This window comes from Myotis brandtii, unplaced genomic scaffold, assembly GCF_000412655.1.
Source record: "Myotis brandtii unplaced genomic scaffold, ASM41265v1 scaffold208, whole genome shotgun sequence".
Classification (NCBI taxonomy): domain Eukaryota; kingdom Metazoa; phylum Chordata; class Mammalia; order Chiroptera; family Vespertilionidae; genus Myotis; species Myotis brandtii.
Window position 1 is genome coordinate 1,394,793 of NW_005357764.1, and position 21,422 is coordinate 1,416,214.

Here is a 21,422-nt window from a genome sequence, read left to right on the forward strand (position 1 = left end):
CCTTCACTCAGGAATGTGCACAACCCGGCCGAGGCCCCGGGCCCCAGCAGCCTTGTAATTTGATGAATTGTCAACATCTGGGCCGTAATTGCTGGGCCCTGGACTGATAATCCCGGTAAGCCCCCTCATCCAGGGCCCCTTCCTGGTGCATTTCGAGGCCTCCGTCCCCTGGCAGAGCCATCACCATTCACTACAACCAGAAAGCAGGACCGTCACCCAGCTCCGCTGGTCTGAGCATTGACTGCCGTCTGCATCCAGACACGGCCAGTTTATTGATTGAGTTCAATTCAACAGGTAACTCGCTGGTGAGTCAGGAGGCCGGAGCCACGGGCCGGTGGGGGGCCCTCAGCACAGCCCTCTGCTGCGGCCTCCTCCCCGGCTCCGTTTCCTGAGGGACATTGAGGCGCTCCAGCTGTGGAGCCCGTATACCCCACGCCCCAGACTTCTTCTACCGAGAAACCTCCTCTCTTTTGCCACCTTATTAATTTTTCTCCAAGGACGGCCCTATGGAATGCTGCTCAGGAAATACTCCGAGGTGTGAGGGCGTGAGCAGACGTATGTAGGAAGGCAGAGCTGGTACCCCCTGCTGGCCACTTGGAGGGCCACACAGAGTCACTCCCCAGCACTCCCATCCCCAGGGCCAGTGCAGACCCCAGTTCTGTGTCAGCTTGCCTATAGGGCAGTGATGGCCAACCTTTTGAGCTCGGCATGTCAGCATTTTAAAAAACCCTAACTTAACTCTGGTGCCGTGTCACATATAGAAATTTTTTGATATTTGCAACCATAGTAAAACAAAGACTTATATTTTTGATATTTATTTTATATATTTAAATGCCATTTCACAAAGAAAAATCAACCAAAAAAATGAGTTCGCGTGTCACCTCTGACACGCGTGTCATAGGTTCGCCATCACTGCTATAGGGTCTCCTGTCTCCGGTTGGTCTGAGAGGAGGACACAGAGGAAGCTGGGGACTGCCTGGGACCTGGGGAACTTGTCATTTGAGAGGAGACGGGCATGACCTCCAGCTTACAGATGAGGAAACTGAGGCTCAAGGATACTCTGGTCCCTGTGGGAGGTAGGGGCTGCGCAGCAACTCGAGTGCAGCCCCAGGCCTGTTTGCTTCTCACATCCTGAAAAGTCCTGGGGCGCAGCTGGCCGCACAGGGACTGAGATGTGTGGGGCTCTGGCCTAGACCCGAGGAAGGGAAGCCAAAGCAGGAATATCCCTGCTGGGGAGAATGGCTGAGGCTCAGAAGGGTGGACTGGCTCTCCCAGGCCCACACAGCAAGCATGTCTGTCTGACCCAGCACTCTCTCCGGCAGAAGGTCGGGTGGAAGAGGGTTCAGTTAGCCCTGCCTGGGGAGGATCTGCTTCGTGGGGGAGACAGATGTTCCAGGAATCCTGGGAGGAAGGCAGGCCTGTGAGGCTGTCCCACAAGTCCCCCAGGACGGCCATCTGTCACCCCCTCTACCCTGTGCTGCAGGAGAGGGAGCGTTGCATGGAGAGTAGGGCTGATTTTAGTCCTTGGACAACCCACTGACTCCTCTGCCTCATCTGTGAGATGGGGCCATGGTGCCTGCCTCCCGGGGCTGCTGTGAGGGCAGGGGCCACGGCGGTACAGAGGCCTCGGTCAAGTCTACAATGAGGAGCATTCATGGAGAGTCTCCCTCTCTGTGGCCCCCAGGGGCAGGGTGCCCTGCACTGGACTTGATCAGGGGCACCTTGAACACATCACACCATCCAGGCCCTGAGGCCCCATCCACTGCCGGTGACCTGATGGCTGTGAGGCCCATTGTGTCTTCCCTCCTGGCACACGGAGAGGAAAGAGCCTTAGTTAGTTCTAAGCTGCACCTTAGTGTCTTGTAATCCATGCAGATTTATAGAGGGCAGATTTGGGGCTGCATTTGGGCTCAGTTCAGTAGGACTTACGGACGCACCCAGGGCCTGGGCACAGAGTCTCTGGTGGCGGCCACACTGGGCAAGGTGGCCAGGGCAGGCGAGGTCCAGTAGGGGGTGGGAGGGAGCAGGGAAGGTCTGACAGCGGCATGCAGGGGTGAGAGTGGCTGATCTTCAGGGAGTTCACCGCAGGGTTTAAGTGCAGAGAGAGCACAGAACGGAAGTGCTGTCCAGCTCCAGCCCCGCCTGTTCCTGGCTGTGTGGCCTTGGGCAAGCAAGGTCTTCCCCTGGCTGGGCCCCGTTTCCTGCTCTGCAAGAGGAGGCGGTGGTAACACCTGCCTCAAGGCTGTTGTGATGATTAAGACCAGGTGTGTGGGTCACTAAGCCACACCGGAGGGGACTTGGGCCCCGTGTGTGTTGTGGTGGCCAGAAGGCTGGGCCTACATGAGAGGTCAGGGTAGAAACCCCCATGGGGCCATGGCCCTGAGGAGGCTGAGCAGGGCCTGAGCATGGGGGCAGGGGCGGGGCCCATTTTAGGAGACTGCTGAACGGAGGAGGGCTCTGGCATGTGAATCCAGGGGTCAGAACTGCCAGGAGCCCCCAAGAGGAGACCAGCCAGCTGATGGCCCTCAGGTGATGGGACCTGAACTGTGGCTGGGGTTTACCAAGAACAGGAGCCCCCAGGGCCTGAGCCCCCAAGACTTTGGAATAGGCCACTCCTTCCTTCCCCAGGCCATCACCCCCACATCCACACTCTCCCCCACAGTGAGGCTGGTGGCCAGAAGCACTTAAGAGGCCAATTTTCAGATCTGCCCAGGTTCCTGCCTGGAGTGAGGCCCTGGTCTGAGTGCATCAAGGGTAGGCCACTCTGGGGTCTGGGGAATCTGAGGTTGGCTGCTCAGGGCGGCCTAGAGGTCGAGCCAAGGAAACTGGTCATTTACCACTAGACACAGTAGGTGCGGTACCAATTTCCAGGCTGCGCCAGACCCAAGGACGGAGGCAGGGCCAGGAAAGTCTTCTCAGAACAAGAGGGTGTCTCCGAGGAGGAGTCCCTCTCACCAGGGGCAGGGGCAGGGGCAGGGGCAGGGGCAGGGAAGGGCATTGCAAGCAGAGGGAGCAGAGGGGAAAGAAGGAGAGAGCTCGGGGGACCAGGGACACAGGGCAGCCGAATGGCAGAGCCTGGCCCTGGCCACAGGAGACCCCAGTGCTGGGCCAGGAGTGCAGCCACACTGTTGGAACCACGGGGAGTGCAGGGCAAACCCCTGTGCTGCTGTGAGAGACCAGGGCGGAGGCCATGCTGAGGCAAGCTGCCCCTCCACTCACCACCCCAGCATGCTCCCTCCTCCCTGCCTTTGCTGGATTGTTCTCTCTGCCCACAGTGACACACACACACACACACACACACACACACACACAATTTGCTATGTTCAAATCCCCAAATGTTACTTTCTTAGCGTAGAGCTCCCTAATCTTTTCCAGTCTCCTCAAAGCCAACAGACCCTCTCCCTGCTTGGAACTGGCAGGCCCCTTTGCCTGCCCTGCCCCTGCTCTCCACAGTGTATTATGCGCATTTGCATGCGGTTCACCTTTCCTTGGTGGGACTAGGCGGGCACTAATCAGCACATGTTCTGGCCAGGCCTCACCGAACACTGGGGGTGGGGAGCAGACCCTTTTCCTGGATCTACTGGAGAGCCTGTGCAGACCCCACGTTAACAGCATGTGTCTCACGTGGGACAGTTAGACTACATGCTGGGCACAGGGACAGATGGTCTGAGTCTGGAACGTGGAAAAGCCTCTTCGTGGAAGAGGAGGTGACGGAGCCGAGGATGGTGCACAGAGGCAGGCAGTGTGTGCAACAGGCTCGGGGGAGTGGAGCTGCCTAGGTCATTTGCTGGAGTCGAGGGTGAAGTGTGCATGGGGTGAGGGGATGTTGGCCAGCGAGAGGAGGACAGGGGTCTGCAGGGAGCAGACGGGCTGGGCCTACAACATCCCCTTCCCCCCTTGTATTCCTGCACACCCCACAGGGAGGGTGGCGCTCAGTGAGGCTTTGCTAGGTGTGTGGAGGGGGTTCGGTGGGGCTGCTTTGCCGTGGTCACTGGCCCTTTGCAGACACCACAGAGCCCGGGGGCCTGTGAGATGCCCCAGCTCTCAGGACTCGCCCTTGTGTTTTGCTTCCTTCAGCCTTGGCTTTCACCTGTGAAGGCCACAGCAATGCAGAGCTGAAAGAACCTGCAGGACTCTTCTAGTTATGTCTTAGTTTGTGTGGGCTGCTGTAACAAAGTACCACAGAATGGGTGGCTTATAAACAACAGAAATTTCTTTCTCACAGTTCTGGAGGCTAGAAGTTCGAATCAGGGCCAGCCAGATCAGATTCTGGGGAGGGCCCTCTTCTGGGTTGCAGAAGGCGGGCTTCTCGCTGTGTCCTCACAAGGCAGAACAGAGCTCTATGGGTCCCTTTTATAAGGGCATCAATCCCATTTGTGGGGGCTCCACCCTCATGACCTGATCCCCTCCAGAGGCCCCACCCCCTAACATCATATTGGGGCTTAGGGAACACATACGTTCTGTTCAAAACGAATTACAAGTGGCAGAAACTCAGTTCAAGCTGGCTTAAGGAAAAAATGTATTCTCAAGGAGAAGAGTGCCCAGTGGTTTCAGCTCCAGCCCTTTGCCCTGTCTCTCCGTCTCTCAGTTCTGCTTTCCTCTCTGTTCCCTCTTTCTCAAGCCATTGGTGCCCCCAGGAGCTCCATCAGGTGGAAAGAGCCCTCTTGCCCAAAAGTGCCACCTACCAAAGTCCCTGAACCGACCACCCCAGCTGAGGGGATTCGGTCACCTGCCCAAGCCCATGGGTGGAGATGGGGGTGGTTTTGGAGGAGAAATGGGGCTCTGTGCCTAGACCCGAGGAAGGGAGCAGCAAACAGAGGGGATTCTGGGCAGCAAACAACACCCAGCTGCTCCCACCCCAAATCTGTGTGAAACGTACCCAGACCACGGGCTTGGCACAGGCTTTGGACTGTTGTTACTCAATAGTGTCTTCTAGATCATGACACCCAGAGGAAACGCCTTTCCCGTGTGTAACCTCTGCTCTCTCTTTCTCATTTCCCAGGGGCCACTGGGTCTGGATGGAAAGCCGGTAAGTGATGACAGGGCCGTTCTAGGTGGTCCTGGGATGGGTGGTCCTGGGATGGTGGGCACTGTGGGGTTGGGGGTGACCATGGGCGCCAGCGAGAAAGATCCACTGAGAACCTGGCTCAGCGCAAAGAGAAGCCATTTGGGGATTACACTTAAGTTCAAGTCCAGCTCCACCATCTGCTGACTGTGCAGCCTTGGGGAGGCCTCTTCACCTCCCAAGCCTGAGGCTCCTCACCTATCAGAGGCACATTAACCCTCCCACTGTGATGGCGATGTGAAGAACTGCAGACAGCACTGTCCCAGCCACTGGTCAGCCCTCAAAGCATACAAGCCCCTCCCAGCAGGCCCCAGGCACAGAGCATCCCCAGGCAGTCTCAGTACTTTCATGAGGCTGAGGAGTTTTCTACACCTGGGTCAGGAGTCTGCGGTCCACAGGCATCCTCAGCAGAATTAATAAGATGCACAGGTGACAACATAGTTAAATAAATACTGGGATGGGTGGATGGGTGGATGGATGGATGGATGGATGGATGGATGGATGGATGGATGGAAGAACAGTCAAAGTAGGTAATGAACCAATGATTGCACAAACAGTTGGATGCATGGAAGGATAGGTGGATGGGTACATGCATGGTTGTTGAACAGACGAGTGAAGAAATGAGTGAACTGACAAATAATTGAATAGTTGACTCATAATGTGTGCATTATTGAAGGATGGAGGAAAGAACCTGGGTGGACGAATTGTTGAATGCATGAACAAGCAAACCCACTACTGGTTGAAGGGATAGTGGACAGTTTGGGGAGGGATTAAGGCCAGTGAGCCGGTCAGTCCCTGACCAACGGTGCCAGCCCTCACCGCAGGGACTCTGAGCCCCACAGTGTGCCTGTGGCTTGACCTTCCTAGAAGGCCTGGTAACTGGGCAGGACTGAAAGAAAAACATTCCCCTGTAGCCAGAGGGTGAAGGCAGCCGCCAGGGCCTGCGTGGAGCCACTCACACGCACATTCCCCAGACTCCACGAGCAGGGGCTCCTGACCGGCACCAGCACAACAGGTGCTGAGCAGGGCGGGCTCTGCCCTCTGGGAGGAGTGACTAGCAGATGTGCCTCTGTCCAGAGGGGATGCCAGTGACCTCCAGCCCCCCGTGTCCCTCATGCTGAGGACTGAGATGTGGTGCTTCCTTGGGGTCAGCACGGCAGCCTCCTTAAGGACTGACAGTCCTGTGTGTTTTTCCACTCGGCCGCCCCCAGCTCTGCTCAGCCTCCCAGGCCCTTCTGTACGCAAAGCCTTAGGGAAGCCGGCAGGGGCCAGCCTCGTCCTCCTCACTCACTGCTGTTCTTTCTCCACCTTCCTTCTCCAGGGACTTCCCGGCCCCAAGGGAGAAAAGGTAAGTGATGCTGGAGGCTGTCCAGACACGGGAGGCTGAGGAAGGATGCCAGACACCTGCCTCCAAACCCCATTCCAGAGTGTGACCGTGGGCACGTCACATCCCCTCCTGGAGCCTCCGTTTCCCCATCTACAAAGTGGGGCAGGGAGTGCCTGCCTCCTGTAATGGTTATAAGGCTTACATTGGACCATTTAAAGTGCCCAGAAGGTTCATCTGAGTTCTCCAGACACCACAGTATAACAAAACTCAAAGCAGCCTGCCCAGTAATTAATTATGAAGGGGGTGGTGCCAGGAAAGCCGGGGGGGCGGGGGGGTTGAACAATGACTGTGGATGGCATTCTTTGTGGGGAGGACGCCTGCCAGGAAAACAGATGGCAGAGAGCTGCCCCTGGGATCCGCACAGCCCCCTACCAGAAGGGCTTCCTGGCATTTGGTGCTAAATGTCACAGCCACAGCCCTGGAGGGCTGGGACCTCTGAGAGCCTCATGAGAGAGCAGAAGAGAGAGGAAATGTGTGTGTCCCAGGGCTGACGCAGGTGTAGCAAGACTGGGCACTTCCAGGGAAGAGCTGGGCTGGGCCACGTCCACACCCCAACTCCACTGGGGGTCACTTAGTTCCCGTGGCCAGTGTTCTAGCCCCCCGTGAGAGCTGAGCAAGGCACAGGATCGGCGTTCGGAGCCTCAGGTTTGCATTCCCCCTCTACCACCATCTGTGTGGCGTTTGGCAAGTCGCCCCGCAATGTGGGCCTCAGTTTCTCCATCCGTAAATGTAAACCAGCCTCACAGAGCCATGGGAAGACTGTCCAAGGTAACAGTCTGCGTGTTTTTTGTGGACAATGAGACCCTCGTGCGGTTGGCAGGTGCAGTGATGGCCTTCCCGCTGGTTCTGGCTGATGCCACTGAGTCGTAGAAATGATTAAGGCAGGGACTTTGCAACCAGAGAGAAATTGGTGTCCTGGCATCTATGGCTGCATAACATACTACCCCCAAACTTGGAGACTTAAAACAATCAAGTAGTTATCATTCCTGACTGTTCCGTGGTTCAGGGATTCCAAGAGGGCACAGTGGGAGCGGCTTATCTCTGTTCCACCATATCTAGGGCTGGCAGTAGATAACAGACCACCCTGGGATCTGCTAGTGGTGTGACCTTGGGCAGACTACTTAGCCCCTCTGTGCCTTCATTTCCTCATTGGAAATGGAGGGGTGAGGGGGGGAAATAGAGCCTGCATATGATTTTTGGCAGAGTGGATGAGACCATGTACATGGCACTCTGAGCGCAAAGCTGGATATATGTGAATTCATCAAGCGGTGGTGACATATCTCCCTGTTTTTTGTTCCCAGGGTGCACCAGGAGACTTTGGACCCCGGGTAAGAACTGAGCAAGACCCCCTCCCCCACCTACACAGTTTGTTTTATTTTATAACTAGAGGCCCAGTGCATGAATTCGTGCATGGGCGGGGTCCCTCAGCCTGGCCTGCGATTGGGGCCAATCGGGGCCATGTGGCCCAGTCCCAATTGGAGCTGATTGGGGCTGGCCAGGGGGGACGGACCGAGGGAGGTTGGCCGGCCAAGGGAGGTTGGCTGTGGGAGCGCACTGACCACCGGGGAGCAGCTCCTGTGTTGAGTGTCTGCCCCCTGATGGTCAGTGCACATCATAGCAACCGGTCATTTGGTCGTTTGGTCATTCGGTCACTTAGGCTTTTATATATATAGATAAAGCATGCCCTACAGCTTATCACAGAAGGTGAGTGAGCAGCCCTGCCTCCCACCTACAGTATATCCTGCTTCACGGTTTCACTTAAATGGCCGCTGGGTCTGGCACAGATGGAAAGTCTCTGCCTGATGTCCCATAGCATTTATCACTGTGGATGGGCAGACAGGGGGCTGGCACTGGTCTCAGACCAGAGACTGACCTTCCTGAGGACAGCCAGCACCCCAGGAAGAGGAGGGCTGTAGGGTCAGCAGCCCTGAGCCCAAGCTCAGCTCTGCCACTTACCAGCCAAGTGACCTTGAGCGAGTCACTTTCCCCTCTAAGGCTCCGTTTCTCTAACTGTAAGTGGGGTGACAGCTTCTACCCCAAGCTGCTGTGGTGAAGCTTCAATGCAATCATAAAAGTGGGTACCCAGCACCCCACATGGAACAGCAGATGGGAGCCTCAGCCAGACCTCCTTGGCCCTCCGTGGCCCCGGGCCCCAGGACTCAGAGGTGCCTCATGCAGAAGCAGGGGTTTCCTCAACAGAAGCTGAAGCAGAGGGGAGACCCAGGTGGGATGGGCCTGCTAAAGTGGGTCTTGGCAGGGGGTCACTTAGCGGCCCTCTCCACCTTTGCCACAGCCTGGCAGACAGCGGCCACAGCCTCACTGCAGAGGCTGAGAGGTAGGCATCAGCTGCCCAGAGAAAGGCAGGAAAGTGGCATATTCACCGTTGTTTCTAAGAAGGTTGCGGGGCGGAAATTGTAGCCAATGGCTGGTCACCCACGGCAAGCAGCTGCCTAGGCTGGAGGTGGGCATGGAGCAGAAGCGGGCCCTGTTCATGGGGGAATGAGAGGAAAGGCGGGGCGCGTACAGAGAGCAGGACTGGGCTTTGGAGTCCCGGGCGGGCTGGGCTGGGTCCCTGTCCCAGCTCTACAACCTCATGACTCTGAGGGTGGTTATGAGTCCAGAGCAGGGATGAGGGCTGGCCAGGCTGTTTCCCTAGCGACCCAGCTGTTCTGTGCTGAGCCTTTGATAGGAGGCCAGAGGCAGGGCCACCTGAAGCTGGTGAGAAGTCCCTGCAGCCCAATAAAGGACGCCTTTGAGCTTGGTGGCTGCTGAAAAAACCCTTCTGCTCACTTTCTGTTGGATGTAGAAGCTGATCTTCCCACCCCTCAGCAGACGAGAACTCCCCCAGCCCTGGTGTAGCTGCAGAGCAGGTCTCCCCAAGCCCCACCCTTTTCCTAGGTAAACAGCCCCCTGTGAAACACCTCCACCCCTGAGAGTGACTCAAACCACAGGTCACTGTCTCTCATGACCCCCTGGCGGCTGGGTCTCTCCTGTTGCAGGAGGGGCCGTGGGGCCTGGAGTTGGGAGCTGGGCTGTTGGCTGGGAGCTGGGCTTCCTCGAGGGGCCTCTCGAGAAGATTTTGAGAAGCAGGAAGCCAGGACTGCCAGGCCTGTGAAGAGCCACACACAGCATCACCGCCCCTGCATCCTAATGGTCGCATCTGTCACAGGGCTCGCTCAGAGTCAGTGGGGGACGGGGACAAACAGGCCCCAGCTCTTGGTGGGGAGTGGCAAGGTCACCCTGCAGAGGACCCTGCGGGACGGAGGGAGGGAGCGTCGCGGCCCCTGTGAGCACGTGGTCCACCACCCTCGTCTCAGGCTGCCTTCTGTGGCTGGGGAGGTGGCTTTGCCTCCAGACATAGCCCTGTGGTTTCCTGATCACCCTCCTGCCTTTCTGACCACACAACCTGTTTGCTGTAGATGGTCTTCCCACGGCTCAATCCAGGCTTTATAAATAGAGACCATCACATGTACAATCGCCGCATCCTCAAGGTAGACTGGACGAGCGGCCTGCCTGGGCTGCTGGCTTGCGTGTTCCCCTCGACTCATCAAATCCCCAGGGTTAGACCTCAGCCGTCCGATCCCGGCGGGAGGAGGAGGCAGCTGGCCAGCCTCATTTCCCAAGGAACGCAGGGGAAGAACGGAAGAACCTCTCTAGGACCTGCTCAAGTGTCTCAACCCATTTTCTGCCTCGATAAGTAGAGTCCCGGCCCACGGCCTCCAGCATGGGCCCCGGAGCTGGAGTCCGATCCTTCTGGTCAGGACCTGGCCGTGCCAGGCTGAGGAGCTCTACGTGGTGGCCTTTGAGAGCCTCCGTTAAGCTTTTTGCTGGGAAAACTAGTGAGTGAGGTCTGAGGTGCAGCTGCTGGAGAGGGGAGCTCTTTCCTATCATGGAGCTCACGGATGAACAGAGACCACTGCCTCACTGGCCTTTCCTGGCCTTGTAACCCTGGTTAGACGATTGCCCTCTCTGACGCTGGCCCTGCATTTGTAAAGCAGGACTGGAGCGGTGCCGGCCAGATGATTGGATGAGCGAACCCCAGGATGCCCTGGCTTATCAGCCCTGGGCTCACAGCGGGGTCCGCTCCACAAAGGCCTGGTTACAGGAAGGGTAGGCTCTGCTGCACTGGGAGCCGGGTGTGTCCCGTTGCTGTGCCAGTGCTGGGCAGCAGGCAGTGCCGGGGGCACTGTGGTCTTCCCTCCCTGCAGGTGGGGCCACCAGGTGAGGGCTCTGGCTGCCTGAGGTCTGACCCAGTACTAACCTCGGCCTGAGAGTTGGGGGTTTGGTGCTGCATGAGAGACAGTGTGGCCCTCTGTCGCCTTTTTTTTTTTTAAGAGAATTGTAAATTCACATGCAGTTGTAATACGTAACCATGTACCCATCATCCAGTTTCCCCCAAAGGTGACTTTGGCAGCACCGTAGTACCATCTCCTACCCAGGAAATTGATACAGCCCACCAACCTTACTCAGACTTCTCCCATCGCTTGTGTGTTTAGTCTTACGCATTTTTGTCACTGTTGTAGATTCGTGCAACCACCACACAAAGACCCCTCAGGCTACTCTTTTATAGCTCTAGTGGCCTCCCTCTCTGCCCCATCCCTAACGCCTAGAACCACTAATCTATGCTCCCTCTCTATAATTTTGCCATTTCAAGAATGTTGTGTAGCTGCAATAACAACGTATATAACCTTTTGAGATTTGCTTTTTCTCTCAGCGTAATTACCATGAGATGCATCCAAATGGCTTCGTGTCAGTGCTCTGTTCCTGTTTGTTTGCTGCTGAGCAATGTTCCGTGGCAGAGGGCCCCAGGTGGTTGGACATCTTGCCATTGGAGGACATCTGGGTCTCCAGTTTGGGGCCCTTACGAATAAGACCACTATGGGCATCCATGTACTGGTGTTTGTGTGAACAGGAGTTTTCACTTCTCTGGGACAAATGCCCAAGGGTGCACCTCTGTCACCTAATGAAGCAGGAGTGGCCCAGCCAAGGTCTCCCAGGAGGCCTGCAACCCCCTTTCTGTATGAAGGGGACCAATCGGGCACAGGTGCCTTCTCTCACACCCACCGTGTGGTCTCTCCCACCTGAACACCGCAGGTGAGGAGATGGCACACTCCTTGGAGTCTAAAAGGCCCTGTTGGCCCCTTAAGCTGAGCGTTAGGGACCTGTCCCTTCGTGTGGCCACCAAAAAGTGGCAAAAGGCCTAACAACAAAGCCCTTTTCTCTGAGCCTGTCAAGGGCTGGGAAAGGGGAAGGCATTGAGCTGTCCATCTAAGGGGCCTCTCTCTAGAGACTAGAACCCCTTCCCTCACCCTCAGAGTCATGCCAGGCCTCGTCTCTTTCAGGGAGACCAAGGGCAGGATGGGGCTGCTGGGCCTCCAGGGCCCCCTGGGCCTCCTGGGGCTCGGGGCCCTCCTGGCGACACAGGAAAAGATGGACCCCGGGGAGCACCAGGCCCAGTGGTAAGAGGACATGGAGCTGGACCACCCAGGACCTGGTCCTGCACCTACCAAAGCCCCAAACCCTGGTCCCAGTTCAGGCCAAAACCCAACCCTAACTCTACCGCCAACCCAGACCTGCCAACTCAGCTAACTGTAGGGTCCCTGCATTTCCTCATCTCTCTCCTCTGTGTCCTCAGGGTCCCAAAGGAGAGGCTGGACACGACGGTGAGACGGTCAGTACCCAGAGCATTCGAAGGCCTGAGCTGGCAGAACCGTGGTTCCAGGCCCGGCAGCTCCTACACACACACACTTACACACACACACACACACACACACACACACACGCAGGTTGTGTGTGCGGCTGTATGTGTACATACACCCGAGCTCTTGTCCCCACCAGCAGTGGGAAGGGATGGCCAGGCCTCCAGCCCCAGCAGAATTCTCACAGCCCTGCATCCCTGGGAGGGAGACTGCTGTCTGTCTGTCGCTGCTTGAGATCTGATGAGAAGCTATCCAAGACAGGAAGCAGTGACAGCCCTGCCTCCTCCTCCCTGGGACTTGGTGTCGTCCTTTGTAAAATGAGGATGAGGACAGATAGGAGCAACCTCCAGTAACACCTTTAACACCTTCTCTTCTCTTGTTCCAGGGCCCAAAGGGACCTCCAGGGCCCAAGGTAAGTGTTCCTCAGTCCCTGTCCCCACGCCCCTGGAAGCCCAGGCAGCAGGGTTAGGAGACAGAGTTCTGTGACCTTGGGCGAGTTACTGCATCTCTCTGGGCCTCAGTTTACTCGTCTGTTAAATGGGGGCATGATAAACCTTTTTTGCCTTACCTTCACACCAGGTTGTACGGATCAAATAATAAAGCACGTTAGCTTTTAAAGTCCTCTCGGCTGTCAGCTCAGTGCTTGCTGGGTGGGAAGGCAGGCTCTGGTCCTCCCTGAAGGAGCTGGAGTCCCTGGACTGAGCAGGAGGAGAGGATAGGAGAGGAGCTCCATTTAGTGAGCACCTGCTGCGAGCCAGGGGCTTTTCATGCATCCTCTCTCATCTCAGTGACCCTCTGAGGCCCTCTGAGGCTGGGGCATCATACTGCCGCTTTCAAGAGCAGTGACTTGCCTGAGGTCATTCAGCTTGGAAGGGACCAGGTTGGGAGTGGAGTCCAAGACTGTCAGCCCCACACCCAAGTGCTCCTCTCTGAGGGGCTGGGCCCTCTGGACTGCGCTGGGCGTGGATCATGGGGCCACTTCTCCAGAGGAGCAGCCAGCCCAATGTCTCTGACCTTTTCCTTGCACCCCCATGTCTGCCCTCAGGGTGAGCCCGGCATTCCTGGAAAGAAGGTGAGGGGGGCCTGGGAGGGGCTTCTCGGTGGGGGTGTGGGAATGGGCTGGAGAGAAGGGCAGGGGCTGGGCACGGGGCAGAAATGGGAGCCCCCACAAAGAAGGTGCCCTGCTCCTTGGCAGACCTGAAACCTCAGGTCTGAAGGTATGTGTCTGAAGCCAGGATCTCATTCATTCATTCACTTATTCACTCATTCACTTATTCTTTCCCTTCCTCAAACATCACATTGTTCCCGCCTCAGGGTGCAGGACAGCGGTTCTTAAACTGTAGTCCCAAGACCAGCCTATCAGCATCATTTGGGGCTTGTTTAACAAGCGTGTTCGGGGCCCACCCCAGACCCACCAAAACAGACACTGGGGGTGGCCGTGCTCTGTCCAAGCAGCCGCAGGTGACGCTGATGTGCGCTCAGGTCTGGGACCACTGAGCCAGAGTGACCTTCTCCTGCCTCTTCCATGCTGGGCCTCCTCCTCCTGCAGGTCTCCTCTGAGAAACTGCCCCTGGCCACCTACTGAGACACACCCTCCCCGAGTCCCTCTCCATCCTGCCGTCCTCCTAAACTCCCTGCCTGGCACTTCTACTTCCTGTCACGCTGCGATGTATTTCTCTGGAGATTTCTTTGCCCTCGGCCTCCTCTGACCCATCGAGCAGGGACCTCTGCCTGGCCCGCAGAAAGTGCTCACCAGCTAATTGCTGACTGAAGGACGAATTCTCTCCCCTTCACCTGCCCACCCATTTCTTCTGCACACACCTGCTGAGGCCATTCTGGGCTGGCCCTGGGCTGGTGGGCACAGGGGACAGAAGCAGACCTGACCCCACCCCTGCCCCAGAGGGGCGAGGAGGGGAGGGAGAAGCTGCCCGTCCCGGTATGACCAGTGTGGGTGACAGGAGTGGACAGCTGTGCTGGGGAGGACAGAGGGGTGTTGCCGGTGTGTGCCAACCAGTGTGTCCAGGTCTGAGGCTGCAGCCTCCACCACTCTCTCCTCAGGGGGATGACGGGGCGCCAAGCCAACCAGGGTTCCCTGGACCTCCAGGGCCCAAGGTAGGTACCTGTGCCTCCCCCGAGCTCCTCCTGCCTCCCAGCTTGCACGGTTCCATCTGCCTGGCGAAGCCCCTCCTGGCCCTTTCACATGGTGGGGCACAGGCTGATGCCCAGGACAGGCCACAGAGGGGCAGCAGGAGGACCCTGGGTCCCACTCGTCAACGGGCCTGGCACCTCACAGGCTATCTCCCCTCACACCCTGAAGTCCTCTGGTTCCCTCTTCGGTGCCCCACTCTCTGCCCTGTCCCCAGGCCAGGAACTGATGTCATCCTGGCTCCCCAGCCCCTCGTCACAGCCACCAAATCCTGGCCCGCCTGCCTCCAAAATGTCTCTTGAGCCCCTGAGCTGCCCCAGCTATGCCCCAGGACTCAGGCGGAAGGAGGCCATGGTCCTGAGTCCCCTGGACTGGGAGGGCCCTGAGGTCCGTCCTCTGCAGGTGGGCTCTGCCGTGTTCTCCTGGAACTGCTGCGGAGGCGAGCAGCCCCAGGCAGCCCTAGCCCGCCCCACGGCTTCTTTCCATTTTCAATGTCTCTGTTGCAGGGCGAGCCAGGGAGCGTGGGGCCACGGGGAGAGAAGGGCGTGGACGGTGTCCCAGGGACAAAGGTGACTGAGCAGCACACGGCTTCAGCTTCGGCTTCTGCAGGCCCCATTCAGAGAAGCACCCTGTCACAGGAAGGAGATGTGGTTCACCTCCCATTTGCCTTTTTAAGTTGGGAATCCCTGGAGGGCCTGGGCCCTCACGTCTTGGGTCTCAGGTCTCCTTGGACTGGCAGTCAGAGACTGATCTGAGCCGGGGCAGCAGGGGGCATGGGTCTGGGTGAGCTACGAGGCTAAGGCACCATGTGGCCCTGGGCTCCTGGGCCTCAGTGGCCTATCTCTGGGGTCAGAGGGTTCTGCGGCCACACAGTGAGGCCCTGAGCCCTGTGGGGAAGAGGGGACTGGAGGAGGTGGGCAACCTTTGGCTTGGCTGTGTACACCTGACTGCAACCACGTCGTCTCCACAGGGGGAGCCCGGCCAGCGAGGAGCCGATGGAGCCTCAGGGCTGCGGGTAAGCAGTCTCTCCTCTAGCCACCCACAGAGGATCCAGGGGCCTGCCAGTTTTTTTAAAATATATTTGTTATTCATTTCAGAGAGGAAGGGAGAGGGAGAAAGAGACAGAAACATCAGTGATGAGAGAGAATCATTGATCAGCTGCCTCCTGCACGCCCCCTACTGGGGATTGAGCCCACAACCCGGTCATATGCCCTTGATTAGAATCGCACCCGGGACCCTTCAGTCTTCAGGCTGACACTCTATCCACTGAGCCAAACCAGCTAGGGCGGGGCCTGTCACTTTAAAAGTCCCTGTCACCAAAGGCCCCCGAGGAGCAGTGAGGCTCCAGAAACGGAGTCTTTTTTTATATTAATTCATTTGTGATTTTTTTTCATTTTTAATCTCGTAGTACATGCTTTCAGTAAAATGTTCAAATATGGATGTGTCAAGACACATCCCCTCCTGTTCCCCTCTCCCAGGTGGGTGCTTGCCCTCCGAGAGACTTTTCTCGGCATATTCAAACATAGACCCTCACTTGTCACATATGGTGTTGCCCCCACCCCTGTTGGGGGGTCCTGGCCTTTCTCCCAGCCCCATGTCGAGGTGCGTTCCTGTCACCAGGAAGGAGCACAGCGGCTCCAGCTGGTCCCGAGGCCCCAGGCCTTCTGAGGCCAATGCCTGTCAGCACACCTCAGGCTGGCATCCTGGACCCTGTTCCTGCTCTGTGGCCCGAGCAGTCACATCCCCTGGTGCTCCTGGAGGCCGGTTTCCTCCTTAGCCCGCGGCCGGGGCTTGCAGGTGGCCGGGATTAGATTAAGCACACAGTGTGGGAAGGCAGTGTAAACTGTACAGTTCCATGCAGGTCATGACCATGGAGGCAGCCAGCAGGGGACCCCCGCCTGGGTCTCTCCAACCAGGGCAAGGGGCTGGCCACAGGCCTGACACAGAGTGTTCATGGCCGCTCACTCTTCTCCAAGCAGAGAGGTGCCCGGGTGGGGAGGGGCGGAGCAGAGGGTGGGGACAGGGCCAGCAGCCACACACTCACTGGTGGACACACATACCCGTGGCCATGCGCTTGGGTGGGTGTGTGCTCCCACCAGGAATGAATGGGCATGTCAGTGCCTGGTGTGCCCCTACCAGAGGTCGGGAAACCAAGGCACAGGCCTCCACAGTGTCTTGGAGGGTTTGGGGGTCTGTGTTTGTGTTTGTTTGTTTGCCAACATTTAAAAACCTGGACAACATCACATCAAATTAGGCTTTCACTTTCCCTCGCGAGTTCAGGGCTGGGGCCTCAGGGGGCCTCCGTTCCCACAGGAAAGCCACGTGCTGCCACCCCAGATCAGGCGGGGCTTGTTCTTCAGTTGGCCCCAGGCCCCCTTGCCCTCCAGGCACCTGCCTGGCTCCTACAGTGTTTTGTCAGTGAGCCTGGGTGCCAGTGCAGCGAATGCCAGGGGACCAGGCCTGAGGACCAGCCCGGCTGGGCCCCCAGGTTACAGCTGAGCCGGGGCCCAGGACTGCGTGTGGCCCCAGTTCCTGGGTTCCTTGGATGACATACAGAGACGACTACCATTTCACCCACCAATGAAGCTCCGCCCTGAAACCTTCCTCTTCTTCCCGCCCCAGGGTCCCCCAGGCCTCAAGGGTGAGCAAGGAGACACAGTGGTGATTGACTACGATGGCAGGATCTTGGATGCCCTTAAGGTAGTGTTCCTGGTGGACCAGATGGGCCTTGCTGTTCATTTCCTAAGAGAATAACCACTCCCTTTGTGCATTAATCCACACTCTGTACACAAGGGCCCCAACGTCCCCAGGTGCTGTGCTGATACGGAGAGATCTGCTATGATGTGGCTCATGTGGCCCCGAGCTCCCTTGGGGTCAAAGCAACAAGGGGCAGGGGCAGAGCATCTCCTGTGTCCAGCCCCAGCAGGGCCTCCTGGGGCCTTCACAGGGAACTCAGGCTAGAGGGCCGGGTCTTCTAATGACCATTGGGGAGGATGAGAGTGGCCAGGCCCGCCCCAGAGCCTCGCTCGGGAGATGGAACCTGTGAGTCCTGCCCAGCAATCCTGGGACCCATAACCAGTGGAAGAGAGGTTGGGTGCCAAGGAAAGGGGCTGGGGTGAGGGAGGGACCATCAGAGACCAGACTGGATGGCACCTAACGCCCCCTGAGCTTCAATTCCAGTTATTTCCCACAGGCCTCAGAGAAGTACAAGCTGATGGTAACTGTGGCCCATCAGGCCTGCATGGCGTGGTGTGGTGTGACTTGGCCCGAGGGCGTGTACATGCATGGTGTGACCCAGGCTGGCTAGGAGCCGTGTGGGAGAAGTTCTATGAGCACAGGGAGGCAGGGTGCCAGGCTGGGAGGATGACTCCATTGGATGGGCAGCAGGAAGCCATAGCTGGTTCTTTGAGCAGAGGGGCAAATGCTAAAAAACACATATTGGGGAATGGTGTGGAAGGTGAACAGAGTGGGTGTGGGGACGGCTGGAGGCAGGCAGGCTACCGGGAAGGTAGGTGCTGCGCATGGCCTAGAGGAGGTGGGTGGAATGAAGGAAGATGTAAGACGGGACATCTCAATGGAGCCTCTAACAAGAAGGAAGAGGTTGGTGAGAGGAGGTGGAGGACTGGAACTTTGGGGGCTGAGGGGCTGGATGGGGTGCAGCCTTTGGGAGGGGACGTGAGTTTGGAGGGCGATGATGAGCCTTAGTGAGCAGGCAGCCTTCTGGAGGTCTGGGTCAAGATAGCAGCTTGGGACTCAGGTTAGACCTGGAGACTAAAGATGCCATCCCTTACCTGTGTGACCCAGGAACTCCCCGGGGCAGGAGGCAACAGGCAACAGAGCTGATGGTCAGAGAGGTCACAGGAGAAGTAGAGACGGCAGTGCTGGGCCATTGCTGGGGATACAGCTTCAGAGGCAATAGGGAGGCACCGCAGGATCCTGAGCAGGGCCGTGTTGTGAAGAAATCTAATGTCGGGGAAACAAGCTCCGAGGGCAGAGGGATTCTGGGCTCTCCATGGCAGTGGACACGGTGATATCTGGCCTGACGCTTGGTGCCTCCTCCCAGGACTCCTTCAAGACCTGGGGCCTGACCTGGGTGGGTGGGAATCGGCTGCGGAAGGTCCTTGACCTGCTGTAGCCCAGCTAAACAGAGACAGGCCCCCCGGGGTGAGGGGTGGACCAGCAGTGACGGGGAGGCCCTGCTTAACATTGACCAGCCTGACCTTTGCACACAGGGTCCTCCCGGCCCACCAGGGCCTCCAGGAATCCCCGGAGCCAAGGTCAGTACACATGCAGCTGTGTGGCCCCTCAAGCCCGTTGTCTCCAGAGCCCACCTGCCCCCTCTGCTTGTCGCCCCATGATCCTCTTGGCTCAGAGAAAGGGGCTACTTTCTAGCCAAGCAGGGTGCCTTCTCCCAGGCCCTAGTTACACTGCACTCTGGGAGTTTGATTCACATGTGGAAACCCCTCGTGGCATCACAAAGTCCCATAGATGACATGGTCTTTCCTATGGCCTGTGTGCATCATTACACCCTGCCCACCTGGCTCAGGAGAAAGAGCCCAAGACTGTGAAATCAGACAGGGTCTGGTTCCACCATTGTCCCTGGGCTGTGTGGCCTGGAGCAAGTCATTTAACCCTTGGCGCCTCAGCTTCCAAAATGTAACCTACAGCCTGGGCTACGTCTGCCTGTAGGGGCTGAGGGCATGGAGGAGTGGAGGTGGTCGGCTCCTGGCACCCTGCTGGGCACCCAGTGGGTGCCTTCCTGGAGGTCTAACTGCAGGGACTTGACCAGGAACGGTGCGCTGGTTGGGGGCGGCAGCCTAGCCACAGACCCCTCTCGGGGACCATGGGACACTATAACCCCTCTTGCTGTCTGTTCCCTTCCAGGGTGAGCTCGGATTGCCCGGTGCCCCCGGAATCGACGGAGAGAAGGTCTCTGAGCCTTTCATTTTCTTGGTGATACTGGTGCCAGGGGTCATGCTGTGTGTGTATGTGTGTGTGAGCACGTGTGTGTGTACAGAGTTGGAGAACAAAATGTGCCACCTGTGTGCGATTCTGGAGCCCCACAGTGCCCCTTCATGGCTGGTTCTGCCCTTAGGCTTCGGGCAAGCTGCTCACTTCCTGGCAGCCTCTGCTCCTCCTCCCCAGGCGAGGGTGGCAATGGGCTGTTGTGAGGGTTAAATAACTCTGTGTGTGGGAAACACTTAGAGCAGTGCCCGGTGCCATGTAGCAAAGAGTCTTCGAATGTGAGCTAATAGCATTACTGTCCAATGGTGTCATGTGGATTTGTGTGTGTGTTTGTAGCACCAGGTCCCTAGTGTGTGGCACATCATGGATGTTACACAGTGGTGGAGTGAGGGAATGCAAGGTTGGAAGGTGATTCTGTAGATAGTGGGTTGGCTGTAGGGGTTGGGGCTCCATCTCTGGCTCCTGGGAGGTAAGCACAGGGTTGACCTGGAACCCCATAGTGCCCCCTCATGGCTGCCCAGGCCCTCATGCTCCACTCCCTCCACCCCCACCCCACCTGCACCCCTGTGTGCAGTGAGGTAGGTGTCGGGGTGCCCTCTTCCTGTCTCTGTCCAGGCCCCTGGGTGCATTTGTCACCTGGGCTGGAGGTGGGGTCCCACAATGAGGAACTGGGGGTCTGGCCTGGCCTGAACAAAGCTCTGGGACTGTCAGAGTCGGGGAAGGGAGAATGCCTGCTGAGCTGCACTGACCCCTTGTTCATGTGGCTTTCAGGGTCCCAAAGGACCAAAAGGAGACCCAGGAGAGGCTGGGCCAACAGGACCCAAAGGGGAAGCAGGCGAAATGGGCCTGTCTGGCCTTCCGGTAAGTGGCTGGGTGGGCCCACCTTCCCTACTTGCCCCATGTGGGGTCCCAAAGCGAAGGTGTGCCTGCTGGCGGTGGGGCCCTGCAGCCTCAGCCCAGCGGGACCGTGGGGCTGAAAGGAAGCTGACTCCCAGCCCAGGTGCTCAGACTCCCCGAGCCCCCATTTCCTCGCCTGTAGAAGGGCCTGCTGCCTATCTCCTGGGGCCACTGAGAAGGTGAGATAAGGAGGCCCTGCCCCTGGAAGTGAGCTGGCGGTGGTTAGGCCACGGCTCTGGCTACCTGAGTTTGCATCCTGTTTCATTTCTTACTGACGAGAACCCTGTACAGGCAACCTCACCCCCTGGGCCTCCGTTTCCCCACCTCTAACATGGGGGTGATATTTCCCACTACGTGAGGGAACAGACAGCTCTGAGAATGGTGCTGGCATGCAATAAGTGCCTGCTGTCACCATCATTGTCGTTGTGATAGTTGGTCTTGGCGGGGATGGATTGGAAAAGCTGACAGGCTAAGCAGCTTCCAGGTGCCACCACTTCATGTCCATTGTCCATCCATAAGGCTCGCTCAGCGAGAGAGGCAGTGCTGGGGTTTCCTGTGCCACAGGAACACTACCATGTGCACCGCTGCACTCTGCTTTCTGAATGCCCATTGATCTAGGAAAACTGTTTTAAGCTGCACTGGCCAACCTGGCAAGTCTCTGCTAACGGAAGCCTTATCGGGGAGGAAAGGGGAGGTACTGATCACCGTGGGTGGTGATCTGGTGATGGACATAAAGGGTTCAAGGTCATCCTGTCCTACAGGGTGCCCATGGCCCCAAGGGGGAGAAGGGAGAGCCGGCACCTGACAGCCTACGAGAGAGCCTGGTAAGGGGGATTGCTGAATTCCAGGGTCTCCCCCCAATGCCCAGCCCAGGCCAGCTGGAGGCCCAAGTCTTAGAACAGCAGGGCCACCTGGCCTGACCAAACCTAGGGTAGCAGGGGAGGGGGAACCTCAAGTTGTGTCCTCCACCTAAGGCCCATCTGAGAATCTAAATGCCAGTGCTGCCCCCCGCCCCCACAAGGCGGGGGAGCAAGAAGCAATGGCTCAGGGCCTGGTGTCCAGGGAATGTTCCTCCAACATGTCCCATGAGCTCAAGTGTGGGTGGGTGAGGGATGACGAGGCAATTTGTAACTAATCCACTTCTGACCCTTTCCTAGGCCCAGCTCATAGTGGAGCCAGGGCCCCCGGGCCCTCCTGGTCCCCCAGGCCCCATGGTAAGAATGTTTGGCTTGAAGCAGCTGGGATACGAAGAGGGTGAGGGGC

The 21,422-nt window shown here is 57.8% G+C and overlaps 1 protein-coding gene across 1 annotated transcript in view; it reads left to right on the forward strand.

Annotated features, from left to right (window-relative positions):
- Nucleotides 1–21,422, forward strand: part of COL23A1 (collagen, type XXIII, alpha 1) — a gene marked incomplete at its 5' end in the record, with an annotated part of 284,504 nt that overhangs the window by 256,980 nt on the left and 6,102 nt on the right. The window contains 16 exons of the mRNA XM_014539164.1: nucleotides 5,003–5,029; nucleotides 6,387–6,413; nucleotides 7,754–7,780; nucleotides 11,795–11,911; nucleotides 12,088–12,123; nucleotides 12,537–12,563; nucleotides 13,197–13,223; nucleotides 14,210–14,263; nucleotides 14,804–14,866; nucleotides 15,268–15,312; nucleotides 16,920–16,997; nucleotides 18,530–18,574; nucleotides 19,182–19,226; nucleotides 20,034–20,123; nucleotides 20,921–20,983; nucleotides 21,317–21,373. Coding sequence (XP_014394650.1) covers nucleotides 5,003–5,029; nucleotides 6,387–6,413; nucleotides 7,754–7,780; nucleotides 11,795–11,911; nucleotides 12,088–12,123; nucleotides 12,537–12,563; nucleotides 13,197–13,223; nucleotides 14,210–14,263; nucleotides 14,804–14,866; nucleotides 15,268–15,312; nucleotides 16,920–16,997; nucleotides 18,530–18,574; nucleotides 19,182–19,226; nucleotides 20,034–20,123; nucleotides 20,921–20,983; nucleotides 21,317–21,373 — 828 coding nt within the window. The remainder of the gene's footprint in view (nucleotides 1–5,002; nucleotides 5,030–6,386; nucleotides 6,414–7,753; nucleotides 7,781–11,794; nucleotides 11,912–12,087; nucleotides 12,124–12,536; nucleotides 12,564–13,196; nucleotides 13,224–14,209; nucleotides 14,264–14,803; nucleotides 14,867–15,267; nucleotides 15,313–16,919; nucleotides 16,998–18,529; nucleotides 18,575–19,181; nucleotides 19,227–20,033; nucleotides 20,124–20,920; nucleotides 20,984–21,316; nucleotides 21,374–21,422) is intronic.